The following is a 23103-nucleotide window of genomic DNA, read 5'->3' on the forward strand; positions in this document are numbered from 1 at the left end:
AAAAATGCAATCATTCCAAAGCACATTATGAAGAAGCATTTAAACTTTCATCGGTGTTAATGAATATCTACAGCCATGAACTAAATCTATAGTCTAAGATTCACAACACTGTAGACTAAGAAAAGAAGACTTTGTCCCACATTTCTCTAATGAAACATTTGAAAGAGAGCCTGTAAATGCTCAAGATTGATTTATCCTATATTATACTGTATAACTCCAGGCCTTGTTTTCAGAGGGAACACAGGGAAATGCAGTTCTGGCACATCCAGCACTGAATGTATGTAATAGCAAGGGGTACTGAGGTGTGCTGGAGGGTCTATTGATGCTGACTGTTGAGGGGGGCTATTGTGGCTGGGTGGGAACTATTGTTGCTGCGGTGGATCTGTTGTTGCTGAGGGAGGGTGGTATTTTATAGTGGGGGGTCTATTATTGCTGGAGGTGATCTGTTGTCACTGAGGAGTCTATTGTCGGCGGGGTGGGTATATTGTTGCTACGGGGTGGTTTTTGCTGGCTCCATACAAGGTGTCCGTTTATGACACAGAGAATAGCTGTGATTCCGAGGATTCTGGTCATTCACAGTTTATGACACTGAGGAGATCAGTAGAGAACATGTTCAGCCCTTCACTGGAGATCTGTGTTCTCCCTCCAGATTCTCCAGCCCAGAGCTGGAGAATCGGAGGAACCACAAACTAAGCAGCAATAATTTACCTCTGCTTAGTAAACTGATCTTTTACTGTAATCTCACGAGATTATAGTAAAATCAGCCGTTTTCCAGCGTTTGTAGACCATTCTCGCTTCATTCAGAGAACTTATCTACACCGCTTCATAAACGGCATTCACAGGAGAACTGTGTTCTCTGAGAATTCCGGAGAACTGAGCAGCGATCATTTACCGCTGGTTCATAAACGGACACCTATATTACTTGATACCATAAAATTATACTTGGTTCTGTATTCTCTAAAAAGGGTGGAGCTAAGGGATGGAGGTGGGTAGGGGACAGAGATAAGGGGTGACTCAGAAAGGGAGAGTACCTTCACCTATTTTTTGATGAAAAAAAGCCCTGTATAACCTATACTTTAATTTATATTGGTATTTCCTGGGGATCACAAAACATCCAATCATATATCCACAAACTGTAATTAAGACCTCTCTAAATTCTAGGATGATGCATACCATTTGATTGTTGCATATGAGCAAGGACTCATGTTCTAGAAGAAAACTGAAAAAAGTTTACGCTGCCAAATATATCAATAATAGAACACAAATGAATACAAGCTGCTGCAAACACATACAATGTGTGTTCATCGCATGTGAAAAATATAAAACTAGTGTGTAGTGTTACGCTGCTCCAAAGTCAATAAGACATAAAACCATAACAAAAACCATAACAAAAAGTCCAAAACCACATATGTGAAACTTATGCGTGAAAATCTAAAAGAAAGAAAATGAGGGAAAAACAACTCTTCAGCAAATCTTGATGGGAAAAACATGTTTCTACTGGAGAGTGAGCCCTCAAGTCTTTAAATAGTATACACCATCACGGTAAACATGTAATATAGGTAGACCCTCACCTTCATGTGTGGACCCGTATAAGAAACAGGTCAACCAGGCATCTCCCCTCCTAGTGGGGGTAAAATAAAGATTTCTCATCTATGGATAATCCTTCCCTCATATATGGCTTCTGTATCCTCAAAAACGACCTTTTAGCTGTATAGTTGGCTCTGTAAGTGGAACTCAACAACCATATAAAGCAACCATAGTGCAGCACGTTTGTTAAAAACTCATTAAAAGTTTATTAAAATACACTCACATTGTAACAGTAATAGAAACAGCAGTATAAAAGTAATGGTAAAGCTGTAACAATACACTGAGTTGTCTCCTACTGTGCTGACGGCGTTCCGGCTCTGACGTCACCTCGCTCCTCCCCGCATGTATCGTCACGCACCACGTGACTGTTGAAGATCTTTCTTTTACCCCCACTAGGAGGGGAGATGCCTGGTTGACCTGTTTCTTATATGAGTCCACACATGAAGGTGAGGGTCCACCTATATTACATGTTCACCATGGTGGTGTATACCATTTAAAGACTATTTGGTCTACTAGGTGGTGTATACCATTTAAAGCATCGGGATTGCGGACTCACTCTCCAGTAGAAACATGTTTTTTTTCTCCATCAAGATTTGCAGAAGAGTTGTTTTTCCTTCATTTTCTTTCCTTTGGACTTTCATGTTTAAGTTTGACATATGTGGTTTTGGACTTTTTGTTATGGTTATGTCTTAATGATTTTGGAGCAGAGCAACACTACACACTAGTTTTATATATTTCATGTTCTGTTGTTCATTTTATCCCATCAACAACATGCAGCATGTCTTCATTTTATTACAGCTCACTGCACTGCACTTCTGGATTATGTTGCAGCATGAACTGGACACATAAAAAACAATAGTTTTCTATGTGCCTTAGCAGATATTGGCATTCTTACTGTCCCCTAGACCCGAATGAGCAGTTAACTCATGCAGTGTGGTAGCATCCCCACCGCCAGGGATCATTTTCATTTTTTTCTCAGAGTTGGGCTTAACCAAACAAGCGGAAGGTAGAAGCTGCTTGGTTGCCATGCATAGCTGCTCTAGTTTTGATAAAGCCTCTTCATTGTGTTTTTCAAAAAGTGAAGGAGGAGAGTTACAGAAGGAAAAAGGTAATTTTCAGAGCAAAGGTCAACTTTTATGACTGCTGCAGCTCTGAAGCGGTAGTAAAGTTTACCAGTTTTTTTTTGCTGCAGGTTCTGGGATTGTGCGTATATCTGACAAACCGACGTAGTTTTCCCCAGTTGCTCCTTCAGGGCTCTCTGGGCGGGTTTTAAATTAACATTTACCAGCAAGTCCTTTAAGTCTCTCAGCTGCTAAGACTTTGGCAGGTCTGGGGACTTCAGGTGTTTCCTCTCCCTCCTGCGTTGCTTCTTCATATTGTTCCTTCAATGTTTCTATTACCTTTTCCATCGTCGCCTTCGAGACAGTTACCACTTCTTCATCATCTGCATCTCTTGACTCCTTAACCATACTTGGTAAGGGGGCAGATGCCTAGGCCTTGGCCTGGGCAGCAGGAGCTTGCGGGGTTTGGAGCTTCAGGGCCAGTGCAGCTATTTGGATGAGCTCCTCGTCCTTTGCCCTTGTGTTTCCAGTTGGGAGAACAGGATATAAGGGGCAGTATGATGGTTCACTGTCAGCCGTTGTCTCACCTTACAAGGCCTTCAGCAATCTTACAACTCTATGAATGGCAATCTTATACTCTATATCATGCAGCGATAGAAAAGGTAAAGCAAGAAGAGGTTAGAAGTCCCTCAGATAATCCACTTCCCTTGGTCTTTCCCAAAAAGACCCATTTTACTCAGTCTACCAAAGACAATTTTCTGTACTTCCCAAAACTACAGCAGAAAAACTTCTGGTGTGTCCCAAACACAACCACCGTTGCGCCCCAAACGCAACTATTGCGTACCAAATGCAATCTCAGCTTCTACCAGCTGTTTACTAAATTTAACTATAGAGAAATACAGTATAGTCAGAGCCAAGGCAAGAAGACATAAATGCACTTACCCGGATGATCACTGCATCCCACCGCTGCCACCAAACTGTAGGGAAGGGGTTAATTTAGCCCCTAGGATGATATGAGAACCCCCTCGGAGAGCATACAGAAAAGACCACAGAGGCAGGTTGATTCTAAGTATGCTCGTTTATTGGTAGCATGAAAAACAATTAAATACCAAACAGTTATGGAGGGAGGATGGAGGAAGGATGTCCCCCCATCCAATCAGATTATTACAACTGGTACCAATTCAACCAATCAGAACATCATTAGCTAAGCATATTTTATAACATGGTTTTATAAAAGTGTTGTGGTCTGCAAAAAATCCAAAGTTCGCTTATCTGTAAATAGTGTGATTCTAACAAATTTCGGGCAGGTTGACATGACATATTAGAATTAGAATAAACAGTAGCCGGGCAAACATGCAGTATTGATTTTTGATCAATGTTCTCTATTTGTGGAGGAGAATAAAATGTTAGTATTTTTCAGATTTATTAAAGTAGATATTAGACAGGCATAAAAGATTAACCCTTTCTCCCACAACGCACAGGCGATCAAATACCACCAAAAGAAAGCTCTATTTGTGGGAAAAACTGTACACAAATTTCATTTGGGTGCAGCGTTGCATGACTGCACAACTGTCAGTTAAAGTAAAGCAGTGACGTATCGCACAAAATGGCCTGGACAGGAAGGGGGGTAAATCCTCTAGAGTGCAAGTGGTTAAAGAGAACCTATCACTAAAAAAATCAGGGTACTTTTTCTTTCCTATGTGATGAAAATAAAAATTTAAAGTGGTTGTAAACCCTTACATATGCCTGGTCAAGTAACTGGCCTCAGGTGATACACAGAGATGAAACAAATTCTCCTACATATGTTGTACCTGTCTACCTGCAGTCTTCTCTATATCCGTTTAAAGTACTGAATTTATGAAGTCTGTCTGAGAGTTTAGAAAAAAAGGCGCGGAGAGCGGAAATTACACTCTGCAGAGTTAATTGAGGAGAACTCTGAGAGCTGATTGGAAGGAAGAGATACACACCCCTCCACACAGCTCACAGGAACAGAGTTGAGACTGTCACTCTGCTGGAGATCCCTCCCCTGTCACCATTTTTTTCTTGATGTCAGGAAAACCTGTCAGAAGTGATTCATGCTGATAGCAGAGGAACGAAGCAGCAGAAAGAAATGACACTTAGTGCTCTTAATTGAGACATGTACACAATAGAGGGATATACTTTTCTCATATTTCATGTCTGAGGTTTACAACTTTAAAGTAGTTCTAAAGGCTCAAGGTTTTTTTTACCTTCATGCAGCTAAATTTTAAAAAAGATTTTTTGTTTACTATTTTGGGCCAGTTTTCCTAAAAAAAAAAAAAAAAATCAGAAGATATCCATTACCATTTACCACCAAATCAAAGCCCAATTTGTCCTGAAAAAAACAAGGTATAATCCACCTGGATGTACAAAGTAGCTGTGATGATATGTACGGTTTTACTAACACGTCAACATTGCAAGATTGTGCTTAAGCATTAAGATTTGTTTTGCCCATGTTTTGCGTTGCTTTAACTGACAAGTGCACGGTCATGCAACACTGCACCCAAATTAAATTTACGTCCTTTTTTTTCCACAAATTGAGCTTTCTTTTGGTGGTTATTGCTGGCCTGTGTGTTTTTTATTTTTTTGCGCTATAAAAAAAAAAGCTTGACAATTTTGAGAAAAAATATTTTTGACTTTTTGCTATTAAACATGTCCAGTAAAAAAATTTTACAAATATCATTTCGTCTTAAATTTACTCCAAAATGTATTGTGCTACATGTCTTTGCTAAAAAATCCAAATACATGTAAATTAAGTGGTCTACATGAAAGTTATAGCGTTTACAAATGGCGGTATAGATACTGGAATTTTTTTTTTTTACTAGTAATGGCAGCGATCAGCGACTTATAGCGGGACTGCGGCGGGCATTCTGACACTGGGGGGGAATTGACTTGGTGTCACTGACATCCCCAGTGACACCAATATAGAGATGAGTGCTAAAAAGAAGCACTGACACTGTTCTAATGGCACTGGGCAGGAAGGGGTTAACATGAGGGGTGATCAAAGGGTTACCAGTGTGCTGTGTCCGTGTGCTTCACTGTAAGCAGACTGCTTTGGATGGCTGTGCTGTGCACAGCCATCCGAAGCAGTGTGCATGTAAGGAACCGCCCGGTGGTACCTCTAGCAGCCCACAGGTCAGGTTCCCCCAGAGCGCGGAGTCTAAGTCCCGGTCCGCTTGTTCACCAGGGCCCCTGATGGTGGGGATGGACTTGTAGCGAACCGAGACCAGGTCGCGGCTCCAGAGTACACCTACCCATGGTAGAGGGATCCGCCAGAGGTTCTTGCAGGGTGAGAGCCTGATGTGAAGAGGCAGGTATGCTAGAGCAAGGTGGATGGAGGGATGAGCAAGAGCGTGGTCAGACGAGCCGAGTCAGTAGCCGTGGGAGCAGTGCGGTACAAAGCAGCAGCAGAGAATGGTCAGGTCACACGCCAGGTCAGCAACAGAAGATCAGATCCAATAGGGGGCATCCAGGAGGGAGGTCAGGCAAGCCAGGGGTCAGAGCAGGAGAGAACAGCAAGTCAGGAACAATCCGGGTCAGCAACAATCAGGGAAACACAGGCAACAAGATCAGGAACACAGGAAGACCAAATGGCGATTCCTGTCAGTGCAGGGCGATTTAAATATTGCCCCCTGCACTGTCATTGGTGCCAGACGCGCACCTGCGGCTTCGAGTGCGCATGCGCGGGTTCCATCTCCGCCGCGGCCGGCCAGGACCTAGTGCCCTCACACTAGCGTGAGTGGGCACAGTGCGCTTGTGCCGAGCCGCGGATCGTGGCGGCTCCTGACAGTGCAAGAGCTGACAGGGAGGAGAACTGTTTTGTTTACAAACAGTTCTCCTCCCCGTCGGAGATGCTCAGCAATCACCAGGCGCCAGCGAGTGTACACCGCCTGGGGCCCAGTGATTGACAGCTGCGGCTGCGAATGGCTTATATATACGTGATTTTGCGCACCTGTGCCGTCCTATAGCAGTATCTACTATAGGGCAGTCGGGAAGCTGTTAAAGCGGAGTTCCAGCCATTTAATTAATTTTTTTCTAAAGGCACCCACGTGAGAGTGGCAGCTTAGGCAATGCAAGTTGAGATCACCTGCACTTGGAATCCTTTGCTTTCCCTATAAAAAATAAAATTACTTACTGCACCCTCATATTGTGAATGCTGTCATCTTAAGTGTGGGCACCTGAAGCTCGCTCAGATTTGACCATGGTGACACTGTACTGCTAGGGTGACAGTATGTAAAAAACAAAACAAAAAAACAAATAATAATATAAAAAAAAAATAAAAAATTTTTTTTTTAAACAATTATAATTTTTGGTTATAAACTAATTTGGGTTTTTTTTTTTACTAAAAAGATAACAGAATACATTTTAGCCAAGATTTATGATGAAATATTATTAATTGCAAAATTTTATAAGAAAAACATTTTTTTCAAAATTTTTGGACTTTTTCATTTACCGGTATATAGCAAAAAAAATAAAAATCCCAGTGGTGAATAAATACCACCAAAATAAAGCTTTATCTGTCTCAAAAAAATGCTAAAGAATTCATAGCGGTACAGTGTTGCATGACCGCACAATTATCAAAGTGTGATAGCACTGAAAGCTGAGAATTAGCCTGGACAGGAAGGGGGTAAAAGTGTCCGGACTTGTGGTTAAGTGCACTTTACTACCACTTTAAATACCACCAATAGGAAGCTCTATTGTGAACAAAATGAAAAAGAAAAATGAGCTTGGGTAGTGTTTCATTATCAGGCAATTATTATTCGACTTGTGGCAGTGCTGAAAAACGGACTGGGAGGGAAGGGGGTGAAAGTACCCGTATTGAAGGAGTTCAAAAGCAGGAAAATAACATGTCCTTGATAAAACCTGCTATATGAGAGTATAGTGATTAGAATTGTATATACTTTCAACCTGAAAAAAAACCGCTTAGTCAGTTTGTGTTCTTTCTTCAGCAGTCTGCTTACTGCACTAATATGTTCAGCTTCGGTTTCAGCATAGACCCCGCCCATCTACTCGCCCTTTACCAACATGGCGCTGGGGAAGGCGCGGGCAAGCGACGTCATGGCAGCCATGAGAAACATGTCGGATGCCGAACTCAAGGCTGAGTTGCAGGAGCTAGGCGTTACTCCGGGACCTATCACTGACAGTACCCGAGGGGTGTACCAAAAAAAGCTGCAAAAGTTAAAAGCAGAGTCTGCGAAAAGCCAGAAAAAGTCGAGCGGGAGGACGAGGAGAAGCGAGGGGAACACGAGGAGTAGGCGCAGCGAACCCCTAGAAGATAAAGGAGAGGATTGGGAGGATGAAGAGGACAGTTCCCCCGTGCTGGGGAGGAACAGCTATGGAGGGAGGTCGGAAAGGGCAGAGGATAGCTATTCCTCCTATAGTAAAGGTGTCCCTGCTCACGTGGGGGGCACAGGACAGGGGAGGAGTGACAGGTCCCCACTGCTGGGAGGGCATTTAGGTAGAAGCACCGCTGAATATGGTGGCTACTCCGAGTATGAGAATAGATCTTCACTGGGAGGGGAGAGAGCTCCAAGAACCACTTTTGATTATAGTGGAATATTGGAGCAGAACAGGTCCTCCCAGGGAGCGGACAGATATACAAGGAACACATCTGATTATGGTGGCTACCTAGGGCAGGAGGTCAGGTCTTCCATGGGAGGTGAAAGATTCACAAGGAACACCTCTGATTATAGTGGTTACCTTGGGCAAGAGGTCAGGCCCTCCTTAGCAGATGATAGATTTCCAAAAACCACTTCTAGTTATGGTTCCATGGAAAAGGAGGTCATGTCTTCCACGGTAGGTGATAGATTTCCAAAAACCACTTCTAGATTTGGTTCTTTGGGGCACGAGGCCAGGTCCTATGTGGGAGATGATCGGTTTACAAAAACTGCTTCCGATTATGGTTCCATGGGGCAGGAGGTCAGATCCACCTTGGGAGTTGATAGATTTTCAAAAACTACTTCTGATTATGGTTCTATGGAACAGGAGGCCAGGTCTTCTCTAGGAGGTGAGAGATTTGCAAGAAGCACTCCTGATTATGGTGGCTACCTGGGACAGGAGATAAGGTTAAGGTCAGCAGGTGAAAGAAGTAGCCGGTCAGGTTTGCCTATAAATAGGGATGAGGGTAGACCTTGGTACAGATACAATGAAGGGGGGGCAAAGGACCAGCTTTCCTATAAGAACTATCCAAATTTGAGTCAAGGAAAATCTGCTCTAAGTAAACCAAATTGGAGTCGAACTCTAGAATATTATTTATCAAAACTGGTGCGGGCACTGTCAGTAGGCTTATGTATTGTTTTCTTTGGTATTCTCATTATGAAGAGCGAAATACTTTACGGTACACAGCAGGATGACAGTAAGTTGTTTTTTTTTTTTTCAGTTTTTTGATGGCCATCTTTTAATTTTGTAGCTGAAAAAATCCTCTATATCCCTGAGTTGTACAAGCTAAATTCCAGGTATGCAGGTATTTTTTTTTATTTGTAGAGTGGACCAATGCAAGTATGCATTTTCCATACCTGGAAGACCACTGAAACCGCAAATCACTGTGGTGATCAGTCTTATGGGCACAGTGCCCAGTGCTGACCTTCTGCATAGTGAATACAGAGGGCCACTTGGCACAGCTATCGTTCTTGGAACACCTTGTATTTTTTTTTTAATGAATAGAAGACATTCTGGACAAGGTGGAGATTGTGACATCACCTCTTCACCTTGTCCAGTCAATTAATGCCTTATATTATTTTAAAAAAATACAAGTGTTCCGCAAGTTGCGGCTGTGCCAGGCAAGCAACCCCTTGTATTCACTATTCAGAAGGGCCCAGGAGGATGCCACAATCACCGTAGTAGCACCAACTACTACAGTGAATCTCCACTTCCACAATGGTCCCTCAGGTATGGAATGTACATATTTACATTGGTTCACTCAGCAATAAAAGCCATACCTAGGGTTCAGCATTGAGTATTTAAGAATATCAATTGAGATAGCATTCTTATCCTACGTTCATTAAAACCCAACTCCAGCCAAAACATTTTTGCTCACATCATTTCCTACAGGTCCATCTCCAGCACTGACTGCAATATCCGTGTCAGCATCACTAGTTGGCCATGCAGAAGGGAGTGGGCAGTATGGAGCGTTATGGACTGTGCTCTTTCCTTTGGCCCTGGAGCTAGATAGGGAAAGAGGGAGGGCAAAGGTAGAATAGCTCCAGTTGTCATTGTCAGTTATTGTTTTTTTGTAACTCCTGTTGTCATATGTTGCCCATGTATCACCCCATGTAACATTTGTTGCCCGCATATTGTCACATTTGCTTCTGTAGTCCACGTGTTATCGGGGTTGTTGGGATTTTTTTGCCGCCTGCAATTTGTTAGGTCAGCACTGTTTTGTTTAGAGGACATTATCGCTATAATATAATTCCCTACATGTCCGGGGAAATGAAAGAAAAACAATATTTTGGCTCCACCTAAATTCACAACAGCATTCAAAATTGGCCACCTTTTTCCCTACAAATAACCTACTGCTATTTCCCCAACCACACGAGGTCACAGTTATACTGTGATACGACACTCCATACTTATCATAATGGGAAACAATATTATATTTTGAGTATATCCCACTAATAAATCTTCGCCAATAAACAAGAAGAGGGGAATAATGACAAGATAATGCATCTTCAGTGCATGCGCTCTCTGACTTAAGCTCAAGGGACATGGAAGGCAGTTTGTGTTACATGAATAAAACTGCTCTGTTAAATGTAAACTGGTAATGTCAAACATTCTAAAATGATTATCACAGAATATCCAATGCCATAAGGTGCCAGGGCAAGCTTTACTTTTACTTGTTATACCTATGGAAGTCTAAAGTAGAAAAAGGTGTTTTTGTACTACTTTGGCAGCACTAGCTAAATAGCGCAAATCATTTTTGGGCTGGAGCAGTAGTTTCTGAAGTGAAGGGTCTTGGATCAACTATGAAGCTGAGGTTTTAGGAATTGCCTGGAGCTGAGGCTTCAGAGCAGTGCTGGAGCTGGTGTTTTAGGCCCCATTTATACATCTGAATGAGGCTGTTTGCAATTTGATGTCGTAGACCCAGTGGGAGTTCCTTGCAAATAGTTGTGGATGAGAAGTCTCTTTGAAAGCTATGGAAGGCTGATGGGTCCCATAGCTATTATTGGCTGCTCGCATGCAATCGCTCATGGAGTGATTACCTACAAATGATTGACTCTGGATACAGACTGTCTAAAGCAACGTTTCTCAACCAGGGTTCCGTGGAACCATAGGGTTCCTCCAGAGGTTTCTAGGGGTTCCTTGAGGAGTAAGATTTCTGCTTCTCAGATGAGTAACCACTGACTGACACCAATGGCCTTTTTAGCTATCTGTAAGGGGGAATTCTTTCCAATGACCACAATAAGGTAGCTAGGGGTCCTTGGAGCAATAAGTGATTTCTGCTTCTCAGATGAGTAACCACTCACACCAATTATCTTTTTTGCTATCTGAAAGGGGGTAATTCTTATCATTGATCGCAAATTAAGAAACGTTCTTCCCATTTACCATCACAATAATGTACTGTGAGCTGTAAATGTAATTGTTAGCAGGGGTTCCCTGAAGACAAAAAAGTTATTTCGAGGGTTCCTCCATCTCAAAAATATTGAGAGAGGCTGGTAACAAGGTGAAAATAAAGAAGAAAAAAAAGGCAGAAAATGAATGCAACCTTCTCTAAATCCTTATGCACACAGGCCAAAAATCATGCAAAATTGGTTGATTCAGCAGGAACGGGCTAACTTTCAGCCCATGTGTACAGCTTTATGTTCTACAGAAGCATGTCGCACCACCTGCTACTGTCAAATGGGCATGCTGGAAAACCAGCATCTGATCAGTGCTGGCAACCAATGGCTGTGAGCGCTGATCAGTGTGTTTAAGGCTGTGGGGCCTTGTCAGAACACAAAGGCACAGCGGGGAGTTTGCCATACTGACATTGCTTGTGTTAGTATGGTGCTCACTCCATTTATTTATTTGTTTTTTGTTTTTTTTTTCCTCTGTTCAGCCTGCTTTAGTGTGTGCCAGGCTCTCAGATTGTTGCACTGCAATACATTATATATTTGATTTTGGATTTAGATATGTTGTAATTGCTGGAGCCACTCCGTAGTAGTAGACATGGAGCACTGTCAACCCATACTTTGAATGCAGAGCATTAAAACTTTGAGTGCAGTAAAGTCGTCATTATTTGGCATTACAGTTGGCTGTTCCTGTTACAATTCTTTTTTTAGTTACCAGCAAGTATGTACTTCAAGGGCTTTCCGGATTGGAAATCAACAGAATGGATTGCTACTTATTTAGTCATAGGTAGTACAGTCAGAGTGTAAACTATATTACCAGCTTGAAAATTTTTTAAATTCTCTTGGCCTTTATGAAGCAAACTGTTACAGAACAGAGGAAAAACTTAAATGCAGTGCCCTCTAGATATCTCACGATTTGTAGTCAAACAAAGCCTCCCACTTGAATTGTTACAAGAAGAATTACTGCAGTAATAAAAATACATATTAACTGTGTCAGCTGCTTTATTATAATCCACACACACACATAATCAGCTAACGTATTTCATATTAACAACTTGAAGTAGAAAAAAACATTGATATTGCAAAAATAATAGAAATTCCATTTTATTTTCTTAAAGCTCCATTCTAGGCACAGTAAAGGGAAAATACCCTTGCACTGCCCCCCCAAGACTCACGTGCTTGTTAAGTCCAGGGGGTTGCAGAAGAGACTGTATTAGGGTTTTTTCCCACTGGGGGGGGGGGGTGTAAAAGCAGACAGTATTGCCAGGTTTTTAATGCCACCTTGCACCCACCTAAAAAGAAGCATGCAGCTGCTCAGGGCTGTACTCATGCAGTGGCCACAATGCTTTGCTTTACAGCCATGGCAGGCCGTGCTGTTGCAAAACGCAATACATTCAAGGGTTAAAACAGGCAGCAAGGTGGAGGGAGACCTATTGCCTCCTCTACCACCTATCAAATACCTAATTTTTGTGGTGAAAAAACTCTCAAGCAAATTCTGTCTGATTGTGAATTTGCGACCTCTCAACGAATCAAAATACAAACATTGTTTTAATGAAATTGATGTTCTCGCTCAGGCTTATCCTATGCCAGAGGTGTTTTATGGTAACCCTGGATCTGAAGGATGCACATCTTCACATTCCCATGCATGCATCTGGTTAGAAGTACTTAAGGATGGCCATCAAGTTGGGGGAGGATGTTTAGCACCTACAGTACAGGTCGCTCCCATTCAGACTGTCCTCAGTTCTGAAGGTTTTCTCCAAGGTCCTGGGAGAAGCTCTAGCACCATTGAGGCTAAAGGGCATTCTGATAGTTCCTTATATAGTTCCTTATTTAAACTATCTCCTGTTGGCTGCTCCCTCTGAACAGAAGTTGCGGAGGGATCTAGAGGTTACTCAGAACCACCTACAATCCCTGGGCTTGGTGATCAACTGGGAAAAATCAAACCTGGTTCCATCTCTGTCAATAAAGTTCCTGGGTTACTAAGTAGATATGGTGGTACAAAAGGTGTTTCTCCCCGAAGTCAAACAAGACAGGGTCAGGTACCAGGTAGCACAGCTGCAGTCACATCTCCCTGTTTCCCTGAGGGAGATTTCCGCAGTAGTAGATCTCATGACTGCATTCTTCCTGGCTGTTCCTTGGGCCTGGTTTCACCAAAGGCTTCAAATCACTTTCTCCTTAAGGCCTGGAATGGTGCAAGGAACACCCTGGAGGACAAGATTCTCCTCCTTCAGAAGGTTAAGCAGAATCTTTGGTGGTGGAGGACAAAAGCTCATCTTTCCAGGGTCTAGATTGGATTTGGCCAATTTCCTTGAGAATGACTACAGATGCCAGCTCTTGGGGATGGGATGTGCACATGCAAGACAGTATAGCCCAGGGCCAGTGGTCAAAGACAGAAGCTTGGTTTTCTTCAAAACAAAGGAAGCTCTTGGCTGTGGAGAGGGCTTTGATGGGGTTTCAGAGTCAATTGAAGGGACTTACAGATGATGACATCTGCAAGTCCTCTCAGACAAGAGCACAACAGTGGCTTAACAAGCTACGAGGCACCAGGAGTCTGAACTTGCAGATGATTATGGAGAAGATCTTGAGATGGGCAGGGGCCAACCTGGCATCAATCCTTGCCTAAAGGGCTCTCCAGAATGTGTTAGCGGATTTCCTCAGCCGTCAAGCAGTGTGTCAGGAGGAGTGGGCTCTCGTCGAAGTTTTCTCTTGGCTCACAGATATGTGGAACCAGCCAGAAATAGACCTATTTGCCTCCCAAGCAAATGTGAAGGTACCAATTTTTTTTTTTTTCCCCCCATGAATCCGGGGGACATGGCTCTACAATATTGCTTATACTCCAGCCCCCCCCCCCCCCAAGCTGATTCCAGCAACATTATGGTAGTTTTGACTAGAGAAGTTCTGATCGCTCCATATTGGCTGAAACGCTCTTGGTTCGCTCTCCTGAAATTCTTGGCAGTCTGCTGGTGTTTCTTCCAAAGTGGGAGGCTCTCTTATATCTGTTCATTGTCCAGGCATGGGCACGTTAAACCTCTCAGCGTGGTACCTGAGAAGCAGTTGTTGAAGCAAGAAGGATTTTCAGGAAAAGTGGTACAGACATTGGTTACCTGTCGAAAGCCAATAACCGGGCTATCTATTTTAAAATATGGATATGCATTATTTCTTGGATGGCTGAGGAACATTCTGAAAGCTCCATCCAAGCAATCCTAGAATTTTTTCAAGAGGGTGTAGACAAGGGTTTATGCCTCAGCACTATGAAAGTGCAGGCAGCAGCCTTAGGAGCATTTCTAAGAGTTTCTCTCCGGGTGATCTGATGGTTTCTTGGTTCTTTAAGTCAGTGGCCAGAATGAGACCTGTACAGGTGAAGTCTTGTCTCTCTTGGGACATGCTGCAAGCTCTATCGATCAGAGAGCCATTTTTGTCGATTTTTGATGACTTCAGAATTTCAGTTTGCTTGATGTTAGGAGATGTCTCTTACATTACTTTGATTTGTCTAAACAATTCAGAAGGTCTGATGCTCTTTGTCCTTTTTACCAGCAAACGATGAGGATCTCAAGCTTTTAAGCCAATTATTACCAGATGGATGAAGCAGGCTATTTCACTTTGCTACCAGACTAAAGACCTATCAGTGCCTTTCATTAATGAGAATTTTACTAGAGCCTCACCTGGGTTCTGGGCAGAGAGAGCTGGTGCCTTCCTGGATCAGATATGTAAGGCCGCCACCTGGTCATGTTTCTCAACATTTATCAGTCACCATTTTGATCTCTTGAGTAGCCAAGAGCAAGCTTTTGGGCGTAATATCCTCCAGACAGTGGTCCCACCCTAGGCTGGTAAGTTCTTGCTTATCATCCCGTGAGCTGTCCTGGAAGATGACTTAGGAAAACTGGAGTTGGGCTTACTGGTAACTCTATTTCCAGAAGTGAATGAGTGACTCGGCTGTGTGGGCAGAGCCCCGCACGGCTGCGGTTTTTTTTTTTTTTTTTTTTTTTTTTTTTTTTTTTTTTTTTTAATTTGACAGCGAGGGGAGGGAGCAGAGCCTGGTGCATTCATAACATGTTACTAGGGATGCACTGATATACCTGAAGCTGAAATGAATCAGCCGAGAATAGTGTTATCTGCATTTTACCGATAGGAAAAAAGATGCCGATAATGGCTGCTGAAACTGTGATTTTACCAAGTTTAGGGTGTGTGTTTTTATAAAAAAAAAAAAAAAAAGTGTGTGATTCGGATGGGTTTTCATTTCAGGTCTGGTTCACACCAATGCAGTTTGGTTTTGCAGTGTTTTGCGTTTTTTTTGCATGTGCATTTTTGACGCATTTTTTGATGGGCCAACTTGTTGGCGGGCAGTTTAAAAACTCATCAAAAACGCAACACGTGTGTGTGTGTGTTTGACGCATTTTCTATGCATCTCAGACCTGGTTCACACCAGTGCAGTTTGTCAGTTTTGCAGTGCGTTTTTTTTGCTTCTTTTTTTTTTTTTTGGCCAACTTGTTGCTGGGCAGGTTTAAAATGCAAAAGGCATCAAAAACCCAGCAAGCGCATGAAAATGCATCAAACACACTACATGTGTTTTGTGCAGCATCTCCCATTTGAAGTCTTTTGAAATGTTTTGCGTTTCAAAAAGTACTTGACCTTTTTGCAAAATTGCGGCAGCTCAAACAAGCATAGATGTGAACTTGTCCCATAGGAAAACCATGTTAAATGGACTGTATTGCATATATGCAAAAAGCCCTAAAAGAAACACTTTGGTGTAAACCAGGCCTCAATGGGGAGGTGCGTTTTTTTTTTTTTTTTTTTTTTTTTGTCTCGCCAAACATGCAGCAAAGATGTGGCAAGCAGGATTTTTAACGCAGCAAGAGAAGTACAACGGACTAGTGTGAAGACAAACATTGAATTTAAAGAGATGTGTTTTTTTCTCGAGCTATTCCTTCTTTTTTTTTTTTGTTACGCAAAAGCACTGCAAAAATGGCTCAATTTGAAAGCAGGCTATTGGCCGAAGGGTGCTGAAAATAAATAAATTTTCAGTTAAATTCATGTTATTAAAAAGTACAATATAATGCAATTATATATATATATATATATATATATATATATATATATATATATATATATATTATTTTTTCTTTTTTTTTAAACTGTCCATTTTGCATGCTGAATTGTCAGTTTCGGTCCCAGAATTTTCAGTTTGGTGCACCACTACATGATGCACCCCTAGAATATGTAACCTATTATGAAAGGTGAACTTATCATTTGATGAATGCAAGGCACTGTGTGGGTACAGAATGTATTTTGTAAAAGATTGCAGGATGTTTACTGAATGGAGGTGTTAGAGTGCAAGCTGATCACTGTGATCTGAATACTCCAGCTATTAGTGCATCTCTTAGCACAATATTGGGGGGGGGGGTAGAGTTGTGAGTGAATGTCATAGTGGTACATAATGCTGTGGCTTAGGCACGTGGAACACATTAGTGTAAATGTTTTTTGTAGTGCACATGTGCCCAAGGTGCAGCTTTAAAGTGTTACTAAACCCACAACAGTAAAGTCAGTCTGTATACGCAGTAAAGCATGCTTGTTATACTCACTGTGGAACCTAAGCCTGGGTTCACATATATGCGGTTTGGTACATCGCATGTAATTTGCACAGGACCCACACCGCATTCCTGGGCAAATCACATGCGAATTGTGTGCGGTGCGATTGGAGCCATACATTTTGTATGGCTCTAATCGCACCGCACCAAAAAGGTGCAGGACCCTTTTTTTGGTCCACACTAGAATCGGATCGCACGGGTATTCACACCTATGCGATTCGATTCTGCACATAGCACCACGGTTTGTGGACTGATTTCGGAGTGTTGTTAACTTAACATACACACCCGCAGTGGTTCGCATGAACAGGCTGTGAATTCCACACCACATCAGTGTGAACCCAGGCTAAGTGATTAATCCTCTGCATTGTGTAAAAAGGCTGTTTGATCCTGACTTCTCTGATACTCTCCTTCTTCCAGTGTCCTCCTCCTATCTCCTGATAAGACATATTGTGTGGAGTCACTCTGCACATGCTCAGTTTGGTATGTATTGCTAGAGAGGGTTTTTTTTTTTTCTCCTTGGGAGAGTGCATGCGATCAGCACAGGACCAATCAGCACTGTCCAGACAGAGGTCAGGGGTCCTGCATCCTCCTATAGCAGAATGAAAACTCCTATAAGCTTTAACCAGTGCTCTGTTGGACACAGATAAGTCACAAGACTGCTATATACTGCTGATGAGAAAAGGTATTTAGCAGTTTATATTTACTAAAATAATTGCACGTCCATGTTGTGTGTACTGTGGGCGACCAGATAGTGAGTACAGGGTCCGGGGTTTAGTAACACTTTAACTTAAGACTCCTAGGTTTCTGGAATTTAGTGTTGTGCTAGAATCTCCGTTTCCATCTCCCTATAAATACATCTCTGATCTGCTGAATAAAGAAACGGCACAGGTAGCCTGAAAGGAACAAGTGATGACACCTGTTGCTGGCTAAAATTGGATGAAATGCCATTTGCAGTCTCCGAGAAGTGCCATGCTGTAATATTATCTCCTTGTGAATAAACGAAATGTCATCCAGAGTATAATAGAGGGTGCCCAGTGTTTGAATACTTATCGGCTGGTTTTATCTCTGGACTTTCTCTGTTATAGTATAAAGGCTACATTATTATTAATATCAAGGAGGATGAGCATTTTTTTCTGTTACAGAAAATGGTTTTGCCTGTAAAGTTGTAGGCTTTGGTATAGTAACTCATCAATCGCATCATGTAATTTTATATCTTGTAATCATTGATAAATATGTATTGTTGGAACAAGGTAAAGTGTGAATTTATTTTGAAGGGGTTTTCTACATTTCAACCAAGCATTTCATGAGATTAATATGGTGGCAGCCATTGTCAATTTCCTGAAATTGATAGTTGACTAGCTTCTGCTGATATACTGACTTTAATGGCTGGTTCACAATGAACTCACAGCTGCTGATGTCCTTTGTGAGAACACACTGCTAAAGTGCCGATCCTGGCATATCCTATTTTTACACCGCTGGGCAAGATTGGCGAGTGCACCCCAGTGCAAATGATATGGATAAGCCTTCAATACAGTCACTGGGTCTAATGATTTAATGATCCCTTTTATTTCAGGTACATATATAGCTGTCAATTTACGCAGCGCTTTACATATATATTGTACATTCACATCAGTCCCTAACCCTCAAGGGGTGTACAATCTGATTGTAAGCTCTTATGAGTAGGGCCCTCTGATTCCTCCTGTACTCAATTGTATTGTAACTGTACTGTTTGCCCTCACATTGTAAAGTGCTGCACAAACTGTTGGTGCTACATAAATCCGGTATTAATATTACTTTTTTTATTTTTTTTATTTTGTGTTTCTATTACAAAGCATCTCCCCTTTAGGTTGTGGGGGGCATTTTAATATAGCACTAAACAGAAAAGCAGCAAGACTTGCCAGCGTATGTCACTTGTTTGCAGTATGTTTAGATGTGAGCTGCAGCTGATCACATCCATTCATTGAAAAGAGAAAGGTCCCAGACACAGTGATTTCAACCCTTCCTCCTAGATTGTAAGCTCTAACGAGCAGGGCCCTCTGTTTCCTCTTGTACCAAATTGTATTGTAATTGTAATGTCTACCTTAATTTTGTAAAGCGCTGCGCAAATTGTTGGCGCTATATAAATCCTGTATTATAATTTCTGATCATAGGGTCATGGTTGCTAAAATGATCCGTGAGCTTACATTCTTGGTAAATGTTGAGGCAGCTTGCTGCAAGCAGTACAGCTTCACTCAACTATTTACAATCGGAGCAGTTAGAAGGGTTAAAGCAAACAATCTTTCTATAAGTATATGCATGTTATCTACCTGTAAAAGCTTGTCTAGACATCCAAAAGCTCTAAGACCGCTGCAGAGTGTCACCATCTTGGAGGTGATGTCAGCAAACTCAGTCATCACCCTTTCTTTTTCCCTGGAAGCTGCAGAAAAGATAATGTAGGAAAGAATGTGGTCGAGGAGCTGGGCCAGCATAGACATTCCTAGAACTGGAACACGCCCAGAAGAGAGGAGAGAGATATAGCATTGCAGAAATTGGCTGTGGTAAGGAATTGACTCTGCCTGTAGAAGTCACATTTTTTTAGCAAATTCAATGGCACCTTTCAAAAGAATAAAAACGTGTTTATGGATAGAAAAAACATTGCAAGTAAGTATGTATTATTATACAGGATTTATATAGTGCCAACAGTTTGCTCAGCACTTTACAATATAACGGGAGACAATACAGTTCAATACAAGAGGGTTAGGAGGGCCCTGCTCCTTGGAGCTTACAATCTAAGAGGGAGGGGCTAGTGGTACAAAAGGTAATAACTGGGGGGGATAGACTGGTAGAAGGAATAGAATATTCCATTATTAGCTGAGGGCAGGATAGGCTTCCATGAAGAGAGAGGTTTTCAGACGTCGCCTAATAGTGAGCAGAGTAGGCGATAGTCTGATAAATTGGGGTAGAGAGTTCCAGAAGATGGGGGAAGCTCTGGAGAAGTCCTGGAGACAAGCATGGGAGGAGGAGACAAGGGAGCTAGAGAGCAGGAGGTCGTGCAAGGAGCGGAGAGGACGGTTTGGGTGATATTTGGAGACAAGATTGGTGATGTAATTTGGGGCAGAGTTATAAATAGCTTTATATGTTAAGGTTTTGAATTTTATCCGTTGGGCAATTGGAAGCCACTGGAGGGATTGGCAGAGAGGGGTGGCTGATACAGAACGGTTAGCAAGGTGGATGAGCCTGACCGCAGCATGTAAAATACTTTATTTTCCTTTAGCTGTATTTTTAAGTTGGTGATGGAGATCTTTAAGTCTCCTGCTAAACTCAAAACCCAGGGATCCATGATGCATGGAATGTTTTGCTTTTATGGTACCATGCATAGTTCAGAGAGAGAGAGAGAGAGAGAGAGAGAGATTTTTTTTTTTCCCATCAGCAGAGCAGATTGCATTTTTACTGTGGCCTGCTTTTAAAATTCTTGGCAATGATTATATGGAATATATGTTCTCTCTATTAAAGGTCAGGTTGTTGTGCAATTGTGCTAGAATTGTTCATATTATGGGGCAGTTTTTTTAAGTTTATGGGTGCATTTGGATAAATAAAGACTGGTTGGTAAGATTTATTGGACATTTTGCAAGAAAATCAATATCAGAAAATTAACTTCTTACTATTCATCTGACTAGAGATCGTTTTGCTTACTGTTTACTCTACAACTAGAAATTGGCAAAGAAAAATAGGATCATTCATTCCAGTGAATACTGTATTGGGACCAGTTTCTTGAGACTACTGGAGGAAACATAAGCTAAAACTGTATGATATTAGCAAGATTCATGCTTTGGATGTTATTAGAGAGCTCCAGTAAGCACTTTTCCTGCAGAAAATGCTCATATAACAGAGTCTGGGTAAAATAACCTGCAGGGAAACAAATAGTATTTGACTACTGTTTCTTAGAATGTTAGAGCTAATCAAACTTGCTTATAAATGACTCAGTTTCCTTTTTTCTTCCTCTAGTCCCTTACTTCTTGCCTAATAGGTTTTGTATACAATATTATACAGTTACTAGAGATGCTGGCTCTCTTCTTTTGGGAATATATTGCTCAATTATTAATCTTTCTATGTTTGTAATGTTTAAAGGAAAAATTGCATCCTTACAAGGTTAGTGTGAACGCAGTAAGACCAGAACTATCTTCTAGATTTATCTGTGCCCTATAGATTGTTATCCCTTGTTTCCAAAAAGAACAGCAGCAACTCCGCCACGAAGTGGCAGGTCATGTAAAATGACAGAGCAGGGTCAGCGCATGCTGAAGCACAGAGGTCGCCACTGTCTGCAGAGTCAATAGCTAAACACCTCCAAACTTTGAGTTGCCTTCAGATTAGCACAACAACAGTGTATAGAGAGCTTCATGGAATGGGTTTCCATGGCCGAGCAGCTGCATCCAAGCCTTACATCACCAAGTGCAATGCAAAGCGTCAGATACAGTGGTGTAAAGCTCGCTGCCATTGGACTCCAGAGCAGTCGAGACGTGCTCTCTGGAGTGACCAATCGTGCTTCTCTGGCAGTCCATGTCTTGGTATAGCGGTTGAAAGGAGAGCAGTACTTGCCTGACTGCATTGTGCCAAGTGTAAAGTTTGGAGGGGATTATGGTGTGGCGTTGTTGTTCAGGGGTTGGCTTGGCCCCTTAGTTCCAATGAAGGGACTACTGAAAACTTCAGCATACCAAGACATTTTGAACAATTTCATGCTCCCAACTTTGTGGGAACAGTTTGGGGATGGCCCCTTCCTGTTCCAACATGAGTGCACAAAGCAATGCCCATAGAGACATGGATGAGTGAGCATGGCATGGAGGAACTTGACTGAGTCCTCACCTCAACCTGATAGAACACCTTTGGGATGAATAAGAGTGGAGACTTCAAGCCAGGCCTTCTCGTCCGACATCAGTGCCTGACCTCACAAATGCGCTTCTGGAAGAATGGTCAAACATTCCCATAGACACACTCCTAAACCTTGTGGACAGCCTTCCCAGGAGAGTTGAAGCTGTTATAGCTGCAAAGGGTGGGCCAACTCAATATTGAACCCAACAGACTAAGACTGGGATGCCATTAAAGTTCATGTGCATGTAAAGGCAGGCGTTCCAATACTTTAGGCAATTTAGGGTATGTGTTTAACACCATTGTAACTATGCCAGTCTACATGTAGCAGATACAATTGATGTTTTTATATTCCTTTCAACTTAATAAAATATATTTAAAAAGAAAAACCTTGTCAATAAATAGCTGAAATACAGACGTAGCACCATAACTTGGCCATGGCCTTTTTTTTTTTTCCCCAACAATGTTTGTCTCCTTTAAATCTGAGTTGACAGTCTGGCTAGTATAAATAAATAAAGAGCAATAGAAGCTCTAAAGCACTTTCCTTTCCAAGAGAAAATGTTGCTTCTATCTTTCAATGCTAGTCACATGATCGTAGTTTAGATTAGTCGGTCCTGTTGAGCAAAGATCAAATGGGTAGATTTTGGTCGCATGACCAGCAGTGATGGTAGCCTGAAGTAGCATATTAAAACCGTTTGCATAACTCTTAAAGTGGCTAAATTGGTTAGCACTTCCACCTGGCAGTACTAGGATCGTTGCTTCGAATCCCAACCACAGCAACACCCCTGAAGTTTGCATGTTCTCCCTTTGTCTGTGTGGGTTTCCTTTTGGGTACTCTGGTTTCCTTCCACAGTTCAAAGACATGCTGGTAGTTTAATTGGATCCTGTCTCAATTGGCCCTAATATGTGTATGAATGTAAGTTAGGGACTTTAGATTGTTAGAGACTGATGTGAATGTACTGTGTGTGTAAAGCATTGTGTTAATTGACAGCGCTATATAAGTACCTGTAATAAATAAATAATCTAAAGCCTCCTCTCCTTTTCAGCTAAGGAATCTGCCATCTTGAGGCTGGTTCGCACCATTCCCACACATGAATCGCACAGGAATATGCTGTGCGTTCCTGTACGCTTCACACTGCATGAAAAATGCACTCCATTTGCAATCTGTAGCGGGTGTCAACACAAAGTTAAAGTTAAGACACCCAAAACACTGGTCCTGCCCACACTGGATTGCATGGTACTTTTGTACTATGAAATCAGTTTGCAGTGCTCTTTTTTAAAAAAAGCTTTTAGAAGCGTCAAGCACTTGGGCGTTAATTCATTTAATTGTCCAGAGTAAGTAATTTATTCTGGCCATTGAAATTAATTAATGCTCGAGCGCTAAACAGGCCTAGCATTTAGGGGCTTTTAGTAGTGTCAAGCATTTTTCTGCCCAAACTGCTGCTCCTGGACACATTGGCAGTG

General features: G+C 42.0%; 1 protein-coding gene across 1 annotated transcript in view; it reads left to right on the forward strand.

Moving 5' to 3' along the window:
• Positions 1 to 7675: 7675 nt before the first annotated feature.
• The window catches only part of LEMD2 (LEM domain nuclear envelope protein 2), a 48661-nt gene continuing 33233 nt past the window's right edge, over positions 7676 to 23103 (forward strand). The window contains exon 1 of the mRNA XM_089673589.1: positions 7676 to 9021. Within this exon, the coding sequence (XP_089529715.1) occupies positions 7692 to 9021 (1330 nt within the window). The 5' untranslated portion in view covers positions 7676 to 7691. The remainder of the gene's footprint in view (positions 9022 to 23103) is intronic.

The sequence above is a fragment of the Staurois parvus genome, unplaced genomic scaffold (assembly GCF_062004578.1).
Source record: "Staurois parvus isolate SC_StPar_1 unplaced genomic scaffold, SC_StPar_1.0 ptg000142l, whole genome shotgun sequence".
Taxonomy (NCBI): domain Eukaryota; kingdom Metazoa; phylum Chordata; class Amphibia; order Anura; family Ranidae; genus Staurois; species Staurois parvus.